The sequence below is a fragment of the Numenius arquata genome, chromosome 1, assembly GCF_964106895.1.
Source record: "Numenius arquata chromosome 1, bNumArq3.hap1.1, whole genome shotgun sequence".
NCBI classification, from domain to species: Eukaryota; Metazoa; Chordata; class Aves; order Charadriiformes; family Scolopacidae; genus Numenius; species Numenius arquata.
Window position 1 is genome coordinate 7,649,443 of NC_133576.1, and position 19,563 is coordinate 7,669,005.

A 19,563-nucleotide genomic window follows, 5' to 3' on the forward strand; every position below is an offset into this window, starting at 1 on the left:
TCAAGCTAGCAAAACCAGAAGAAAAAGGGGCTGGCCTTTGGTAGGTCTCTGCATCTAATTTGCTGATTTGATACTTAAAAACCAACTTCCTTTGTGATTTATAAAGCAGCTATGAAAGTCTCAAGATCCTTAGAGCTCCCCTTGTGCTCTCCAAGCTGTTATTTTATATAACTGAGGAATTCTGTATTCACCTTAGATGAGTTTGTGTACTTTTTGGGGGGTATTTTTTTAATATGAAATTCATTCTCTTTTAGCGGTGCTCAGGGTTATTGTCTTTTCATCAGAAAAGCTGGGTCCCATAGCACTATCTTAATTTGATGAACTGTACTGCCAGTAATGAAAGGTCACATTTAGGATTTATAGATAGCTGAAGCTAATGGAAACAGTTGTCTCCAGGCTACTGCTTAAACAGTATGTTTAGACTAAGTGATATGACTGCAGCTTTGGAAAAGGAAAGACTAATTTCTTTAAAATTGCCTCAGAAGTCCCCAAAGATCTTCAGACTGTTTACGTGGGCAATAATTCTTGAAGATTTTCTGAAATCATTTCACTCTCTGATGACATAGAGAATTGTAGAGTCATTTAGGTTGGAAAAGACCTTTAAAATCATCTAGTCCAACTGAAACCCTAATACTGCCAAGTCCAGCGCTAAACCATGTCCCTAAGCACCACATCTACATGTCTTCTAAACACCTCCAGGGATGGTGACTCAACCACTTCCCTGGGCAGCCTCTTCCAATGCTTCACAACCCTTTCAGTGTAGAAATTTTTCCTAATATGCAATCTAAACCTCCCCTGGTGCAACTTGTATGCCTACATCTAGGACAAACCAGCATATTTAACAGCACATCTAAGTGCTGCACAATAGCATAGGACACAAAATGAGGGTGACTGTAAAATGACACAGCTGGCGGAGGTTATCCTTGATGTTTATTTCCAGAAGGTGCCACCTCCAGAAGGTGCCGACAGACAAATGGTGCCTTGACTGTAAAAAAAGAGACAGTGTCTGACCTCATTTATGTAAGCATGAATCCAAAATAACTCTTAAAACAACCTACAGCGTTATATTATTTTGGATTTAGCCAGACACTTCAACTAACTGGGATCTTAGTGATTAGTTCTTTGTTTATTAAATTATCTCACTCTATTTTTTCCACTTTTCTTTAATACTGAGCAGGCTAAAATTACAGGAGAAGGAAGTGTCCATGCTGGACGTAAACTTTCCTTTATTCCCTCACTGCTGCTCTAGGCAATCACCTCTCCTTGATGAAAGCCAATGGGAACACCAAGGCAGGACAGAAGAGACTGCAGGAATGAATTGATACAAACTAATTCATAGTCTGGGAAGATAGGGAAAGCATCACACTGCCTCCAGAATGCATTTGCTGAAACTCCTGTGACAGACATAGACAGCCATGCTAAAATCAAAGTTACCTTCATAAAACCGGATCTTGTCCCTTAGGATCACCATGCCTTTTGTGAGCAGCTGATTCTGTAAATAAAATACAGGCTACCGTTATTCAACTCTGTACTTCCCTACAGCCAACGTATTTCACAATTTGTTCATTCTTAACTTTTGACAATACAAGGGGTCTTTTATTTTAATGATCGGTCATCAAAGGACTCCTCCTGCGTCCATCTTGCTTAAATCACTTGGGACACTTGTCAAATGATGGTATAATCACCTACTGCTTTCAGGATACAGCATGTATTCTGTGTGGTACAAAGTGCTTCTCAGACTTCAAATGGCTGACCCACAAAGCACGTACTCTGCCTTAGAGAAGCAGAAAGAACACTGCTTCAATAGACAGCACGTACTTACTGCTAAATGTCTTTCCTATTAACTATAATAAAATGAACTTAAATGGTTTACTCAGGATCTTAAATTTTAAGTTAAAAGAGAATGTCTGAAGCCTACTGAAAGACAGCAATGTCATACAGAAACATAGTGACTGCACAAATCTATTCCACGTCTTGGGCTTTCACTATCTAACTATATATAAAATCCAAATCTCATTAGTCCGTAAAATGACAGAACACAGAGAAGTCAGTGGACTTCTCTGAATGGTTTCAAGGGCCTCCAGATCAACATTTAGAGTGAGTGAAATGATTTTACTAAGTAGCATATAATGAAATCTGATTTAAATGAAAGAAAACACATGCCTACCTGTAGATATTCAGTGAAAAAGGATCCCAGTTCTGTTTTCAATAATTGCCTGTATTAAAAAGAACAAGAAAAGATCTGTGTAATCAGCAAATCATATTAACTGTGCACTGCACGGAAAAGGGGAAGTCATTAATAGCAAAATATTTTCATATCAGCACAGAGCCTGTCAATAATGCCTAACTACAAATAGAACAAACAGGGTCAACAATACAAAGACTCCCAGGCAGCATTTCTGTGTGTTGAAAAATACCCGCTGTGCTTTTAGATGGCTCAGTTGCACAAATACACATGAAAGGAAATTGAGATTCGACAAAAAGAGGATGCTTTCAATCCTACATCTAACCCTTTTAAAAATGCTGGAGTTGTGCTCCTGCTGTGCCAGGGCTTCACTGGCTCCTGGCGTTGCAGACGTGGGAGAACTCCAAGTGCTCTCTGCTCATCTGTGCATCTGAGCCATAAACAGGGCATGTGACTTGGCTGACGAGTTCAGAGCCAAATCATCTCTGTCCTCCGTAATGTAAAAAAACCCCAAGCCATTACAAAATACTTAAGAGAGAAACCTGAAGCAGGATGATATTCTACAGGTTTTTTTGCAGGCATGAAACGTGGCCAGTTCTAATTGAAAGGGTTGTGATCCTCCTGTCAGGAGATGCAGGACAGCTTTAGTTTCATACAGTTTCAGTGAAAAAGCAGGTTGGAATTTAACAGTTTAGCTCTGCCTTTCATGATTCCTTTACACTAAATCCTACAATACAATCTCAGAGAGCAAACCAAACTCACATGCAAAAAATTTCCCACAAACAACCCTCAAATTCAGAAACTGAATTCAACCCAACCCGCAAGCCCAACATTTGTACGTGGATAAAACTCAGTACATTTCCAAAGAGCTCTATGTCATTTAAGTCTCACATGTTGGATGCTAAATGTATTTCTCTGCACTCAGGTCGCTGTTTGGATGCATAAATGAGAGCTTGGACCTTATAAAAATGTAGTTCCAGCTGGGTTTTCAGAACATTTGCAAATCTGGCCTGAAAGCCATGAGCTCTTTTGACAACCCGTCCCAGTGTGACCACCTCAGGTCACATGAAAAAATGAGGTCAAACTCGACTTAAAATCTGAATGCCCACTTCAGTTAGGGCAATTGCGTAAATTATACACTCGGTAGCATGTCATTATCTGTCCCTTTGGGTTATGTCTTTAACTAACAAATAACTAATTAATAAAATTATTTATCTAGTAAACAAATACACATCCGGTTTAAGAAATCCAGCATATCCCTACGCTCCATGCAAAAATTTGCAAGTTGGATCCGATGCTTTTAACACCGCATGCTTCAGCCCAGCCTCTTGGGATCTTCTGAAAGACCAGGGAAAGGAGGAGCAGGTCAATCTTTAGGAGGCCGAAATACAATCTCTTATTTATTTATCCTTAAGCACATATCTATGCTGACCTCATACCACCCTGTGGAAACACTCTAGGCATAAATGAAATAGAAAATATACAAAAGGAAGGGGCTTTTTAGACACTCCTAAGCGTCAAAATCCTTTTGAGCTAGAAATCTGATTAATTCAGACAAACTATCTGCAGACAAAAATTTTCAAAGGCAGCTCATAGGCATTTAGCCATAGGTCTGTCCTTGCCATGAATGGCCATTGTATGATTACCCCCCTTGGCATGCTTTTGCAACATATGGGAGAGGACAGTCCTTCCAGTGCCCTGAGACTCCATCCTCAATGGTACGCACTGAAAGCCCTTGACAGGGGTTAAAACCCACCTCTCCCAAAGATTGTTAAATTCTTAATGCCTTAAGGGTACATCAATGAGTACAAGGATGCTATAGCTAAATCGTGCCACACTCGCTGAAAGTAGGAATTTACTGTCCAAGTGCTGTGACTGTTTTCTGGATCACAAGCAATAGCGCTAAAGGTTTTTCCTACTTTGAACATGGACAGATAAACCATTTTTTAAGTTAAAATAACAAGAAAATTGCAGTTTTGAATTCTCCTCTGGCAGAGACAATTTATTCCCAGATATCTCTTTATGCCACTGTTTCAAAAAAATACTGATACTTTATGCCGACAGGTTTTGCTTAATTTCCTACCTTCTCCTCAAGCTAGCAGCTCTTTGAAGTCTAGTCCTGGATTCCTCATAGTCTTGAACAGGTGATTTGCAAATACGTTCTCTTTTCATATATTAGGTTTTACTGATAATTCCTGGCATTTAGGGGAGGAAATACAAAATGATCTTCTACTTATCCAATAACTGCCCCTCTGATAAAACAAAATCCCACCACATTTCCATTTTTTCAGCTGTGAGTGAACTAAACAACCAGCTTGTAGTTAATTATATGCACTGGACTGCATCACACCAAGCAGCACTATGGCTACATTAGCATCTCTGCTTAAAGGGTGGAAGATGAACTGACGGCACAATGAATGCATCTTGCTCTTTTAATCCCTAATAATACAGACACTTCACGCTGCTTAATTAATTTCTCGTGAAATAGTGAGGCCCTCAGGCCACATCAGAACACTGGTGTTTGATGTTCTCTGTACCCATATTCATTTAAAAGAGATCCACAACAAAACTAAATCCAAGGCATTGCTTGCAATTCTCTTTCATCCTTCCTAATTTTCTTTAACAAAAATCAGTTAGGTTGTCACCTGTCAGGTCCTGGATAATTCAGATTACTGAATAACCTTACCTAGATATGTGGACAACATGGGGGAATCCAGGTAGAAGTCTGAAATCAAACCTCAAAGAGATCCCTGATCAGACAGGGGACTTAATTTCAAGTGCATCTGATTCTGAAGCTAGTAATTTTGCACTTTTATGAAGCTTGTATATCATTGATATCAGGTCTTCATTGCCTATTTAATGACTTCATAAATTGAGATGATAATATAAATTCACATAAAATATCCGAAAATAGCTCCTGACTTTTTTTGTATCTTCCTGCTGCCGCTTTCTTTGGTTCATTTTGAAATTAACTCTTGCAACAGTACCCAGTATGGAAAGTCTAACACTGTATAATATCTGATTTTAACTTTATTAGTTAAATAAAGTTAAATGAAGCAAGTGGAAACAAGTGATTTTACTGGGTTTGAACCCTCGCTACAAAGAAGGAAATGCCACTAAAATGTGCTTTGTTTGCATTAAACCCGTATCCTGAAACTCAGAAAAGAGGCAGCTATAAATATGTATTAACTTTAATACAGGATATCCTGCTTCCACTGTGTTTCCCTTTCCTTCTTTTTCTTCCTTGATTTACAAGTGATGTAAATAAACACTGAAATGACATATGGTGCATTAACTGAAAAAGGAAAAAACACTATATGATTACTAATATCACACACATGCGCCAAAAGGAGTACTAAACAGTAAGTATATGCATATAGATTTTTATCACTGACTTTTGAATTAATCTTCTACTAAATCACCTAGTAAGGGCTCAGAAGAAATAATGTACAGGACATACACTGGTGATACTCCCAGTTACTGGAGTATCTTCTCACCACCTTACTGTATATCATTAGCTTTAGCAGCGTTATTCAGGAGTTACAGCAATATGAAAGAGACTGGAATCACACACTGGTTTTATTGGTAATAGGCCTTCTGAGTGCTGTGTAACTCCATATTTAAGGCCACTTACTAATGCCAGAGGAATGCAAGAATGGTGTCAAAAGGCATCGGTGTAAACGAGTGGCAGCTTTTATGAGCCAAACCTAGAAGAAAAGTAAATGGTACTGTACAGATTTGTATCCACTGATGTTTTCTTAAATAATCAGTGCATACATAATCAGAGTTCAAAGCCTTGAGATTATGTGTTCAGAAAAGGAAGTTGTATGTATTTGTTTGCACATATGTGACATAGAGTAGTTGAATATACGTGACATTCCTGAGTCAAAACGATGGCGTGCAAGTATTGCGGGCATAACCTAACTGTTCAAATATTTACACTTGGTCTGTGAGTCAACTTGGATATTCAAGCTTTAATTACAAAAACTATCCCAGAATCTGCTCTAACTAAAGTGGTAAAAAAAAAACTTATTTTACTGTCCTGTAACTGTTGAAAAAAGTTAACTGATACTAGCCATTTACCTGAATGCCCAGTGGAAATAATGGCTATTTGTTTCTTTTTAATTATGGACTTGTGGCGAAAATGCATCTAAAACAATCATAAAGCAAATAAACACTTGTTCCACTTCTGAGGTCATGTTTATGAATCAGATATTTTTGCATTCAAAAATAACATTAACCCCAAAAAAGTTATTTTTTTAACGACAGTAGTAAGCCAAATATTTCTGGTATGGGTCAAATCAGTAATTTCTTAGATAGGTTTTCAGCTGAAGTGAGGCAAAAGAGCTTTGGTGGCAGTCAGGAGGCCCTAAAATGTTACTGACTGTGGTCGGCAGTAAAATGAAGCCAACAGCAGGAGTGCAGTAGCTTCTGGGAAGAGGTTGTGGCTGGACATGTGAACAGGCGTGTTTAAAAAAATACCACCACCATATTCTCCTCTAGAAACAGATCTTTCGGCTGTTGTGTCCTTTTTCGCCCACTCACAGTTTTTCTTTTTTTTTTGCTTTTTTCTATGGATGAAGCAAGCGGGACACACGTCAAAAGCAAACTCAAGAGTTGTCACCGAGAGGATGGACAGCTCCTGGCAATAAACCAGAAGGCTGTTCAGGCCAAGTTGGAGGCATGAGGGAACAACCTCAGAGCAGCAGTAGGCAAGAACCAGCATTGAAAGCCACGCTGCATCTGGCCAAACGCTCACTCATCCCACAAGAGTTATTCTGCTGATGCCTCCTTTACAACAGCAGTTTTCTAGCTAGGTCTAGATTTCACAATATGTTGTCCATCAGCTCAGGTGTGAGTCACCAGGTGTTGTTCTCCCCCAGGCAGAGCAAAACTAAGCAATCAGCCAAGATAACACCAAAGCAGCATTATCCTTACCCTAACAAAAAGACATGGGCCTATCATGCCGCAAGAAAGCCCATCATAAAATGAAAAAAAAATAAATATCAGTCTATTTGTAGTCAGCTTGCCTGTTTGGCTGCCTGTGATGTTGCAATAATTCAACACAACTATATTAGCAAGCATCATCATGCTGCAGGGGTTTTACCCAGGTAAATGAAAGCAAAATCTGGACACAATTCACCAAATAACATCTATCCATCTATCTTTTATTTGTTGGTTCATACAAGATTAAATTTGTCTCTGTCACATCAGCAGGTAATTTTTCCTCTTCTGTCCCTCACCAGCAGACAAGCATCCTGAGGCAAATGCATTGGGCCAGGAAACTTAGCCCAGAACTACCATTTTTTGTCATTCAGATAAGGCTGAAGAATCCTAACTGCACTTACAATAATAATGATCAACCATTATTCCAATAACTAACTCAAAATGATTGATGGATCATGCTAACTGACAGCCATCCTAGAAAAGCTATTCTTCGTATGTCATTTTCTCCCCAGAGAAGTAAGAAACAACTGGAGGATAAGTGTCTTCTAATTTCAAAAAGAAGGAGAGAGAGGGAAAAAAGAGAGATTACAGGTCAAGTGTCATTTGCCTGGACTTCTCTGAAGATAATTCACACAATTAATGGACTCAGCCTGGGCCAGCTATCCCAGACTTGGAACCTAACAGGGACAGATAACCCCAGAATATCTGGATATTCTGTGGATTTTGTCAGACTCTGGTGCCCAGATAGAGTGGGAATAAGCAGAAAGGAAAGGGAATCATTGAGGCTCTTATCTGAAGACGCCCAGGGAATGTAATAAGCTGTCTGTCTTTTGTAAATGCACCTTCTTTTCCACCGTTTATTCTTCAAAGCATTGGGACAAGTTTCTAAAAGGAAATCCACTACCTTGCCCTTGTCAGTGAGAGAGGGTTTAGTAAGTAATACTAAGTACTAGAAAAAGTAGTAAAAAGTAAAGTGCTGTAAATCCAGATATCAGCTTGTATCTTGGTAAACTTTTCTTTGCAACTATAACTTAAATAACTCAAATGGCAGGATTTTTACCTTTTTTTTTTAAAAAAAAACAGTTCCCATTATACATCTTAACTGGTCTATATTTAGTCTGTTGCAAACAGTATCATTACAGTATGAGACAGAAATAGGAACCTTACACTGCATTACCCTGGTCATCGTGCTGACAGGACAGCTTTGTAGCATCTACAGCACATTCAGCCTGCGTGGAAGTTGAAGCTAGATGTAAGGGACCACCAGGCAGGACATCTTTCCTTACCACATTGCGCTGAGTGCATGGAGGCTTTACATTCTCCGTGGATGCAAGGGAAGCACCTCAGAGCTAGGCCTGGCACCTACGGAAAGGCCAGCAGCATTGCAGTGGTATAGGGCTGCAGTACTACAGGGGTCCAGGTTCTCCCTTCCTTAGTTTCAATCCAGTACCTCAAGACAGGCTCTGAAATAATCCATCCTCCTCATGGCTGAATACCTCCTGTGCAGAAGGAGAAACCCAGCCCTTGCTACCCAGTGAGGTGTTGACACATATCTGACCAAAGCCAAACTGACTGTACTGGTTGAAACTACCACTGGGAAAAAAAAAAACCAACCCTGTAATACTGCTGTAGAAGCTTCCAAGTGCAAGGGCTAGCAAACAGTTCTTGTGCACGCTGGCTACCAACACTCTGCGTAGAGTTGAGTCTCTTACCTGACTCCTTCATTGAGGTTGTAAAGTTCATGGTCCGGGAGACCCTTACGCTGGAACACTGCTATTACTCCATTGTGGATACTGAAAGAGGACAGTAGGAGTCATTAGCACCTGATCACATTTTGGAAGGCTATCACTTCCACAATAAGCCTAACATCTCTGCCTAGACGCTGCAGGACCTTTATAAAAGACATAGATGACTGCTGGTACCCCATCTCAAACGCCTTAAAGGGAATTATGCTCTAGAAAATAGATGATACCTTTGAAAACCAGTTCTTTTTGTTATGTTCCAACTCAGTAATTTCAACAGTTGCACATCTGAAATCAGTACTTTCAGAAAACTTAGGCTTACATATTTCAGGTACTTGAAGTATATTAAATATAACTTTTAATAGATTCATATATTAAGTACATTTGAAGTATTTTAAAGCATATTTTTGTCTCTATAGCTCACCACAGATAAAATTAATTATATTCCTGGCATTGTTGGCAAACGTTTGTCTGAGCTATGGTTACTTTGTTTCCTTTATGAACAAATCAGCATTTATCCAGGCTGGACACTATACCTGAAGTTTAACCCACAAATATAGCATCTCTTTACTGGAATGGAATCTCAAGAATGGTCAGTTCTTTAAAAAAAAAAAAAGAAACACCGGCCGATTATGAATTTTAAGTCAATTGAAGCAATCTCTCATTCACTGTCAAAAATGAAACAATAGAAAAGGGGCAATTGCTTACAAAGACTGTTTCCTATTAGCACTTTTTCACTTCTCAAAGATTTATGCTCTTGCTCCAGCTAAAGGAAAACCAAGGCTGCTTTGAAAGAACAACAGGTCTAGAGTTTCTGAGGTGGACAGTGAGAGAGGCAGCAATGCGCTCGGCATAGGCCAACCATCTGTCCTACAAAAATGCTCCCTTTTCGTTTTCAATGCCATTTGTAACTGTTCTGCAAGCAGATGTTGCTTTGAGGTGGTAGCTTTCTGCTGCAATCAGACGCAACCAAAGACAGGACTGAGACCACAAAATTCTCTCGCTCAACGGAAAGTCTCATACCCAACGCTGTCCGTCCCTGGGGCATATGACCACCAGCCCCATAAAGTCTAGGACGCTGAATGACAAAAACCTGCCAGGTACTGCAGGAACCTGGCAATCCACATGCTTAGCAGGGATGCTTACCAGTCCCATGAACTTAACAAGACTGCACCTCAAAGGGTTACAGAAATGAGTATGTGCTTCAATACGAAGCTCTGAAATGCTCCTGAAATACACTTCACGCAATTAGTGCGATGACACATCAGCCTACATCACTGAGCTTAGGTCTGAGGACAAAGGTAAAGAAATGCCAGTGAAAGGTGAGACCAAACCTGTTTCAGCATTAGTAGAAGTCTCCCTCCCCTTCCCCAAGCCAGTACCACCTTTTATAGCCTCACAGCTTTGCCTTCAAAAGGAAAGTACGCTCACACGGTCCCTCTGTCTGTCAGCTCATCCTCACTCCTACACTCTTGGAACTGCTTGGCAACTTCTACCACATTTAACTACGGAGTGGAAGTCCCCCGAACCTTAAGGTCTTTTAGGTTTCAGCTGGAGTAGAAGGAGCATCTTTTAATGACCAAGAACATACTGCAGGGTGAGCTCAGCCTTTATTCAACATGCACACAGACGCTAACCCACAAGAAAGCAGCCTTTATCAGCTCCACTGCTCGTACTGCTGCTACTTGGTTTCTATTATGACTGCTTTTACTGAAATGACCGTTCCCACTGCTAGCAGTGACTGCAAGTTATTTCATTTCTGAATGGAACTGTTACCTCAGTTACCCCACATGTAAAATAAAGATGATGACAGTGATCACTAAAGGGTTCTTAAAAATATATTTATGAAAATAATAACAGAAGCAATGAGTGTGATTATCAATAGCAGTATTACACGCCATCATTGTCGCTGTTTTTTTCTTCTTCTTTCACAATCATACTGACTGCCAAGGGAAAATACAGATTTTGGCATGTGGCATTTCCTATTCAATGTTGCACCCAAGAAGGGGAGATGACATCTTAAGATGTATTACAAAAAACACAGGGCAGAAGTCTTCCTGCTCTGCACCATCTCCCTGGGTGTCTCTCATTCTGCACACCACCTCCCAGCCTGTACTCAGCAGGAGCGGAACAGTAACAACCAGCCGCAAGGATACTCAGGAGGACTATTTAGAGGTCACTGACTGGAATCTCACCTCTAGAACATCTACTGTAAAGATTTGCCAAAAATGAGAAGCTACAGCATGCGCATCCCTCCCGGGGATCTAATTTTACCAGTGATGCTGGGACATCATTTTTCAGAGCTTTGCAGCTGACCTCCTCCTGCTCACACTGTGCTAGAGTCTGGTGCAATGGAGCAGCAACCAGCTTCGGAGCTCTGGAAAGCAAAGCCAGCACCAGATTTGCCCATCCTGGAGGTACCAGGATTTGGGGTTGCCCTGTCTTGAGAAGAAGAGCTAAAGGTGATATCTGTTCATAAGGTCTCCAGCGGGAGGAAGCCTGATTCCTACTGGCGGACAAGCTTGGTGGGCTCAGGACCAGATCCAGCCACGTGCAGCTACTGCCACCGTGCCAGGTGGCAGTGGAGTGTGGGTGGGGACCTCAGGCAGCCACATTAAACCCTTTCAATACTTGCTGGGAGCAGAGGAATGGGCTGGAAGGTAACCGTGACGCTATTCACTGAGAGACTGGAAATGCAGGCATGCAACAACGCTGAACAGCGAAGAGATGCACAGTTAGAAAAGCTCAACCACGTTCATCTGTGGGAAAAGGAAATTAAAAGTGAAGCAGGTGAAGGATATGACCTGCTGTGGAGAAATGCACAAGCAGATCAAAATAGGAATCATTATCCTCTTCTCTCTTTTGCTCCTTTGACAACATTTCCAAGGCGTTAATCACTCCCCCCACCACGGTGGTCCCTCTTCCCCCCCTACACCCACGTACACAGACATACACTCACGATCTAACCCAGCTTATTTTGGCTGGCTCAAAGAGACACACTCAATTTACGATTATTTGAAAATTGGCAGCTAAATGTCTCTGGTATACAGTGAAGTGACTTGCGTATTTTAATATTATGAGTAATATGTGAAGTACGATTAATGTAGTGAATAAAACAAGCAGTCTTTACACGCTCTTCTGATTCGGAAATGAACTTTGCAATGTTCCCTGCCAGCCTCTGCAGAGAAGAATGACTAAATATTTCTCATAGAAGCCAACGTGCTCTCTCTCCTCCTCTCTGGCACTGCTTTCTAAACGAGGGGGAGGCTTTCTCTTTCCAGCTTAGCAGGTCCATTATAATTCCTCAAAGAAATAAGAGAGAGCAAGCTTTTTAAGAAGTAAGAGGGACAGGTTGTGAGCGTTTAAGTTATTGCCTGTGTACTAGAACTGCACCTGCATAAAACATCCTAGTGCCGATCTTCTCATCTGTCTGGGATCTCCCTTGTACTGAGGGACAACTGCCTTGTCTGGAAATTGCTTTGTCTTGGCCCCACTACGTTGACCAGCAGCGTTTCCTACCCACTGCCGGCAGCAGCGTTTGCCTGCAGGGTGCAGGCACGCGGTGCCAGGAGGGCCGTGGAGATCTGAGCCTCCACACTTGCTCAAGAGGCAAGAAAGAGGAGTTGGAATAACCGGGATGCTATTGGGGGCATAGGTTGGTCTCAGGATAATAAAAAGCTAGCTTAAATCTTCTTCGTTACCTTAAGCTAATTAAAAAAATGAGCCCAACCCTTGCTTAAATCAAAGTCATGCTAGTGTTTCTATAATGAACGATTGCTTAAAAGGGTTTAGTCAGAATGGTACAACCTTTTGGTGTAAAGAAAAACTGAGCTGCTGCTTACACACAGAAGCCCTGCAAGATGCTTGAGGTGGGTGGATCCCCTCTACTTATGTCTGCGACCAGCCTTCACTGAAGCTTAAGTCAATAACTATATAATTAAACTTATATTTTAGTAGTTAACCTGAATTGGAAATGCTTTGTAAACTCCCTTCTGTAAGTCTTTTACAACCCGAAAGTTAATAATAGATGCACTCATGTACTGATATTACTCTGAACACCTTCCTTGCAGATGCTGTGTGTGTAAATGTGTGCTCAAGGCGCACTTGAACAAAGCAGTGCAGAGGAGACAAAAAAGAGCCAAAAAGAGCCGAAAAGAGCCCAAAAAGGGAACAGAGAAGCATGGCTAGAGCAGGTTGGCTGTAGGAGGGGAAATCAGGATTGGAAAACTGCAGATGCCAGGTTTTTTGGAGGTGGTTTGCCTTTAGAATGAAGACAAAATGTCAGGTGGCTCCAGCAATTTATTGTACTTCTCTATTCCACAGTGGCCACAGATTGCCAGAAGAAAACTACCTACAACCAAGAAGACACTCACAGCATCCAAAATCAACCCAGCATGCTAAGAAACTTCATCTTTTTGGAGAGACTACTCATTCTAGATTTGCCCCATCCTCCAGAGGAGATGCCGGCTCCAGGACTCACTATTCAGCTGCCTGAAAACGTGGGGAACGGCAGCTCCAGCACACGGAGCGCAGACCATCCCCACTGTCTGCTTCAGCACGAAGGGATCTGGAAGGTGTAAATTCCCAAAGCACAAAGCTGGATGCTCGCTGACGGCACTCCCAACCAGCCTAACAGTGTGAGTTCCAAGATGGGGAGGGTGGGGTTTATTATTCTGATTTTTGCATAAGGGAAAGCCACTGCCACTGTAGCTCGATACCACCAAAACATACACTTCCTTTGAGTCGCTAGTTGTGCACCCAGACACCACTGCCTTTGGTGGGTGGTGTCCCAGCACTGAAGTACCACCCACCCCTGTTCTTTCATTGATGTTTTTAAGAAACCCAGGAGGAAAAACCATTGTGATTAAAACATTGGTTTCTGCCAGGGCAGAATCGCTTTGTCCACAGAGCTGAGGAACAATAGTGAAGTTTGGCTCACAAGTCTCTCTCTGAATCTTGATGTCCTGTTTGCTTTGACCATGGCCATGGCCCTCCCGGCTTGGCGCTTCCTGGCGTAGCAGGTGGAGCAACCCACATTTTCATTTGTGCACAGTACACAGGTAATTGTGGTTCTCTAAAGCAGTCACTATCTTCACATGCAAACAGCACAGGTGAACATATCATGGCATTTTTATTTAGTGTTTGCAAATTCTCCCCTTTCCAGAGCTCCAGGTGAAGTCCATGAGCAAAAACAATCCTGCGTGAATAATCACACCCTGAGAGTACTGGCTAGTTAAAGACAACGTTTGCATTTTAAAAAGGGACTAAGTGACTTCAGGCTCATTTCCTCTGGACAGTTACAGGAATAGCTAATTAACAATAATTAACCTGATATACTTGCATCAAGACCTCCGTGAAGACACCCTTGCTTCAGACTAAAACCTCATTTTTCTGAATTAGCTTAATCCAATTGGGAAGAGCCCATTTTCAGCACAGCTTCAGTCCAGCTGTGAATCCATAAGCCCTTGACCCTTTCAAAATAAGCTTGCAGCTGCTACTTCACTTACGTTTCTGAAATTTCTACCCAAGGTAAAGCAATCTGCAAAGAGGGATAGGCTGCAATTACACACTGGATCATACCAGCGAAAGTAAGCTGGGCTGCAGAACTCCATCTTCAAAGAGTTTGGGAGGCATTAGTTCACAAACTTCAGCAACTATAAACACTACTCTTACGTAGGAAGAAGTTGAGACAGACAGGTGAAGGGACTTCCCTGAGGTTTTACCAAGAGTTATTATCTCTGCAGAGTGTAGGACTATGGAGATTTTGGCTTCCAATTATACATACCTGCATTCAAGCAAGTATAAATATGTCTGGAGGGCTATGGGGAGGAGCAACTCTCCACCACCACCACTTTCTATTACTGTAGTCAAGGCTGGCACGTGTCCCACGGTGCAGTGGTGGCTTGACCAGCTGGGAAGTCCCCTTCACCCCCTGTATCTCCTCCCCACCCCACAACTTGGCTCTGTCTGTCCTCCATGCACACACACAGCCAAAAGGTCCAAAGCGGGTTCCGATTAAAGGGTCATGAAAAAGAAGCTGATCCTCAAGACAGTGGAAAAGTTTTTAAATACTTCTAAATAAACACTAAATATTGGAAGAAAGAAATTTTCTGAGTAGATGTAGCAGATAAATATGCTCGTCTGGAATGTTTCCTCCATTAGAAAAGCCTCACCGTGATCTGAAAAAACATTCATTTTTAATTAGAAGATGACATACGGTTCCCATGACTGTAAAAATTACTTTACAGCAAGTTACTGTGCTTATTACAACCCTGTAAAAATTAGCCCAAACCATAAAAATCCTTCTGATTCTGTACATCTCCTTGGATTTACTGCTGATCTCACTAATATCACAGGCATCTCACCTGTTTTCTTTGCCTTTTCTTTGCTATCTCCTACTCTTTCACATTTCCATGAATTTTCCCCATTTTTTTAAACCAAAGAGGATCTCAGAGCGTTTGACTAGAGGCTTTCCCACAGCACAACTCAGACAGTATCAGGCCCTGATTAGGCAGTCTGTGCTAGCTCAGTCAGAATGAAAACCTCGCAATGGATTTTATTTGCCCTGAGAGGCTCCCCCCCCCCCTGCCTGCCCCCCCCCCCGGCTTGCAAACTCAAGATTAAAAACCCCTGGTTTTCTCAGTCCAATTGGTTTAGTCAGCATTCAGCTCTCATTTTTTGCCTGAAGCAGAAAAGGGGCGGGGGGGGGGAGAGAAAAGGAACTGAAGACAATGCTAGTGAAAAAATCTAAGCTATTTTAATCCAATGCAAATTCTGTGAGCTGTAACGAAACCGTATTGTTCCACTATGTTGCTGTGGGTTGCTAGTTAACGTGCGCTGCCGGTGTGTTGCTGTACAGATCTTTTGGAGTTCATGGGAAAGCAAGCTCAGAAAAAGCTGTGATACAAAGTCTAATTTGCATAGCAGCAGACAGCAGCTTGGCACCAACTTCCCTTTGATCTAACAGCATCGAGAAGTTTTACAGCGTTATAGTTTGGGGGTGAAGGAAAGTTACCAGGGTGGAAGAGACCTTCCTTGCCAGCACTGAATGCTAGGTGTCCCCTGCACACCGAACCCTGTGATGAAGCTCCTGCAGTTTGCCTTCCCTTGGTGTCAGAAAGCAGTGGGCATCCTCTGGTATAAAGAGTCTAAGGGCTGAGATCTGAACAGAGCGGAGGCGACATCGCTGGGCAGCCAGACTGCAGCCACACACCCGCCACACATCACATCTTCCTCAGAGAAAGCCCACGTTGACAAAGCTGCTACTTTGCAGAAGACCCCAGCGGCAAAACTCCGGCTCGGGAGTGTTTCGGTGTGGTCCCCGGCAGGGCCGAGGCAGCAATCCTCGTTCCACCTCAAAGGGCTGACTTTCAGCATAGGATCAGGATCCGCAGTCTTGCGTGGGGCAGGGCCTGCCGTGGGGTTGCGCTTTACCTCTCCCCACATCAGTTTTGATGAACTTGGTTCAAGGCCTCTTTCAAAAGCAGATACACACATGCCACACCCAGGCACAGCTGCTGACATTAGGCAAGAAACCAGCAGACATTTAAATATAGAACAGCCAGGCTTTTTGAGAGGGAAGAGCTCCGCTGGTGCATCTCGACTTCCTCGATCAGCAAACTCTTACGCTCGATATTGCACAGAATGAAACAGCAGAGGCAATTCTTTCATTTGGAAGAACAAATATTCCCATAAACCAAAGTACAGTACGCTAGTCCTCCGTTGGGGGTGTTTTAATTTTGCAGAGGAAAAGTAAAAAACCTTCCACTGCCCAGCGGGATTTTCAAAACCCACCCGAGATTTCTGGCGAGTCAAAGTTTAGACGCCCAGTTTGTGAGGCCAACGTTATGGTTACATCCAGGAGAGCGGAACACCAGCTCCCTCAAGACCAGACCCTGTTAAAAATGCCAAGATGGGTACATGCTGGTGATAGGCAGAAGCTACAGTGGATAACTTCTTAATACAACTAATCCAACATCATTTAAGCCCTGGCTTTCCTGAGGATAAGCTCCAGTTTTACAGCCTGTAGAATATCTGAGTTTCTTAAAGCCAAGAGAGGATACAAGTTGTTTTGTACCTGAATTAAGAATCACTCTCACTCTCTCTTCCACTCAGGAGAAAGCTTTGCACTATTAAATAAGAAATAAAGGGCCTTCCCTTTGCCCGTGCAGAGCAACTGGCTTGTAACCAGCAGTCTTTGCCATAGCTTTAGGCAGCTGTTAGTGCAGGCAGGCGATGCCCACTTGACTTGCCACTGCAGGTAGCACCAGCCTGCCACCACACAACAGCAGCCCTGCCAGCGCTCCCAAGGCGTTTCGGAGGCACGTGCCACCAAATGGTAGGGACAGCCCGGCGATCCCTGCACAGGGAAAAGGCAACCCGCGGCAGGAAAGCACGGTTAGGCCTGAGTTCATGCAAACTGGTGACAGGATGACTCGTGGACACCTACTCCAGGAACAGGTAAAAGGACAGTTGTCTTAAGCATTTGGATGGAACATGCAGAAGTCCAGCTCGCTGACAGGCAAGCACTTCTGGCCAGAGCTATACCTGTCCTGTCCGAATTAAAAATAGCAAACTCTTGCTCACCTCACTTAGGAAAACCTTCTGGTTTAAATATCAGCAGCTCCTAAGCCTGGAGCTCTCCTCCTCCCAGCAAGCCCCATGCCTGACCTGCTCCCCATTCGCATTTGCCTCCATGGCTCCCTCCCTGCAAGCAAGACCTGGAAACACTAATCCCTGCCAACTAAAGCCATAAGCACACCATCACAAAAAGGCTTTGGGGACCGTATTGTGTCACGCTGGTTCACACCAAGGAGTATCTTACTCCTTGCTGCTTCCCTTGAGGCTACTGGCCCAGTGATGCCCCTACTGGCACAAGCCAAGGTGGCCCAATCTAGTCTTTAATTACCACCACCATCCAGACCTCGGGGGGAATGCTGGGTCATATATTATAGCACATAGTCATATAATATGGCACAATATTTGAACAGACCCTCACTCTCTTTTGTGACCAGTACAGTTTCAGTCCTCAGTGTGCTGCTGGCATTAAACAACTAATTCGTAACGCAGGCATGGAACCAGAAATCCAGTGGTGAGAGGGACAGAAGATGTGACATAATTCTTTGTTTTTGCTCAGAACTGAAATACCTTTAACAAACGTGTCTCTAGTTCACTGGTATTTTTCTTCCTACAGGTATACCGCCATACAATTATAAAACATCACAAATGACACTTTCCAAGCTGTGACCCAGGAGATGACATTTCATTTTCATAAAGGACATAAGAATATAATTCCTAACGACTTAAGAGACTTAGACTCATTTTTAAGAGTGTCACCAAAACAGTCATTAAGACGTCTTCCGAATATCTGTGCTAAGTGACACATTCTCAGCAAAATGTTTGCATGTTTGGTTTTTTTTTTCCGAACAGTAATAAAATTCAGATGTATAAACACAATAAACAGAACAATCAGGGCTTATTTTTCCCTGTCCAAAGTGCGTGTGCCTGCGTGCGCACATACACACATGCACGGAGCTATTTGTATTAATGGGAGTAAATCGAGCAGACTTTGTCATATCTGTACCAACAGCCAGCAATACATAGAGTTATGCAGATAAAAATAATGAATTTTAACAGTTGTGTTTTTAAACTAAAATAAACCAAATCAAGCTCGAATGAGAATATCTAGAGAGACACAAAGACGTATTTGTAGCTGGACCCTGTGAAATAAGTCCTTGTCTGTCATAAGGAAGAGCAGGCTGAGCCATCTGCAGGAAAGGCTCTTCGCTCTCATCCTTCAGGGAAAGGTTAACACCAACGGGAAAAAAGCCGCTCCCGTCTTTTACTTGAACGCAAACTTCGGTATGTGTTAAGGCGCTAACACACAAGCCCAACGCACTGTAACCTTACCGAGCTGGGAGCAAGGCAGCCCTAGCCTGCAAGCCGACGGAGGGGCTACCCGCGCGTTAATCACGGCCACGGGAGCGGGGAGAGGCTGCGGGGGAGTGGGCACACCGTGCGAGACCTTACCTGTTCCAGGTAGCGTTGGAGCAGGCCCGTCGCTGCTGGGTCCCCCGCTCATCCAAGGCTGCCTGCTCTCTCTTGCCCAGATCACTGAGGCTGGGCGAACTCATGAACTTCAACCTGCGAAGAGTCCTCATGGTCAAATGTGTGTTTGCGCGTGGCAGCTACAGATACACCATCCTGTTTACACACACACACACGCAGCTGGAGCAGCAGCAGCGGCAGCAGCAGCAGCAGCAATGCGAGCAGTTCCCTCCGTTTGCTGTTCAAAAAAGAAACTTAAAAAAAAAAGAAGAGAGAACCAGTCTCTACGGAGCACACCTCTGCCAGCAAGAAAACAAACCTTTAATCAGATCAACTCTGACGTCATCAACTGTGGTTAATAATTTCTCCAGTCCTTTCAAAGAATAAAAAGTCAAACTTCTGGCTGCTGCCGCAGCACTTTGAAGGGGCCCCTTCCAACAACCGCAGCTGCCCCGGGAGCGAGGGCTTCCCCTCCCCCTGTCCCCGGGCACCTCGACCTGGGGAATCTCGCCCAGGGCGGCGGAGGCGTGCTCCACCTGTCGTGGGAACAGCTCGGCTCCTCCAGCGGCTTTGGGGAGGGGGGATCTGCTAGCACTTCTCAACCTGTCCCTCTCTCGCTCGCTCTCTGCACTCATAAATGGA

General features: G+C 43.1%; 1 protein-coding gene across 1 annotated transcript in view; it reads right to left on the reverse strand.

The window, feature by feature from the left end:
* PRR5 (proline rich 5) overlaps positions 1 to 19,034 on the reverse strand; it is a 62,295-nt gene extending 43,261 nt beyond the window's left edge. The window contains exons 1-4 of the mRNA XM_074168677.1: positions 18,904 to 19,034; positions 8,845 to 8,925; positions 2,168 to 2,216; positions 1,435 to 1,492 (exon numbers count right to left, since the gene is read on the reverse strand). Of these exons, the coding sequence (XP_074024778.1) occupies positions 1,435 to 1,492; positions 2,168 to 2,216; positions 8,845 to 8,925; positions 18,904 to 19,034 (319 nt within the window). The remainder of the gene's footprint in view (positions 1 to 1,434; positions 1,493 to 2,167; positions 2,217 to 8,844; positions 8,926 to 18,903) is intronic.
* Positions 19,035 to 19,563: the final 529 nt, after the last annotated feature.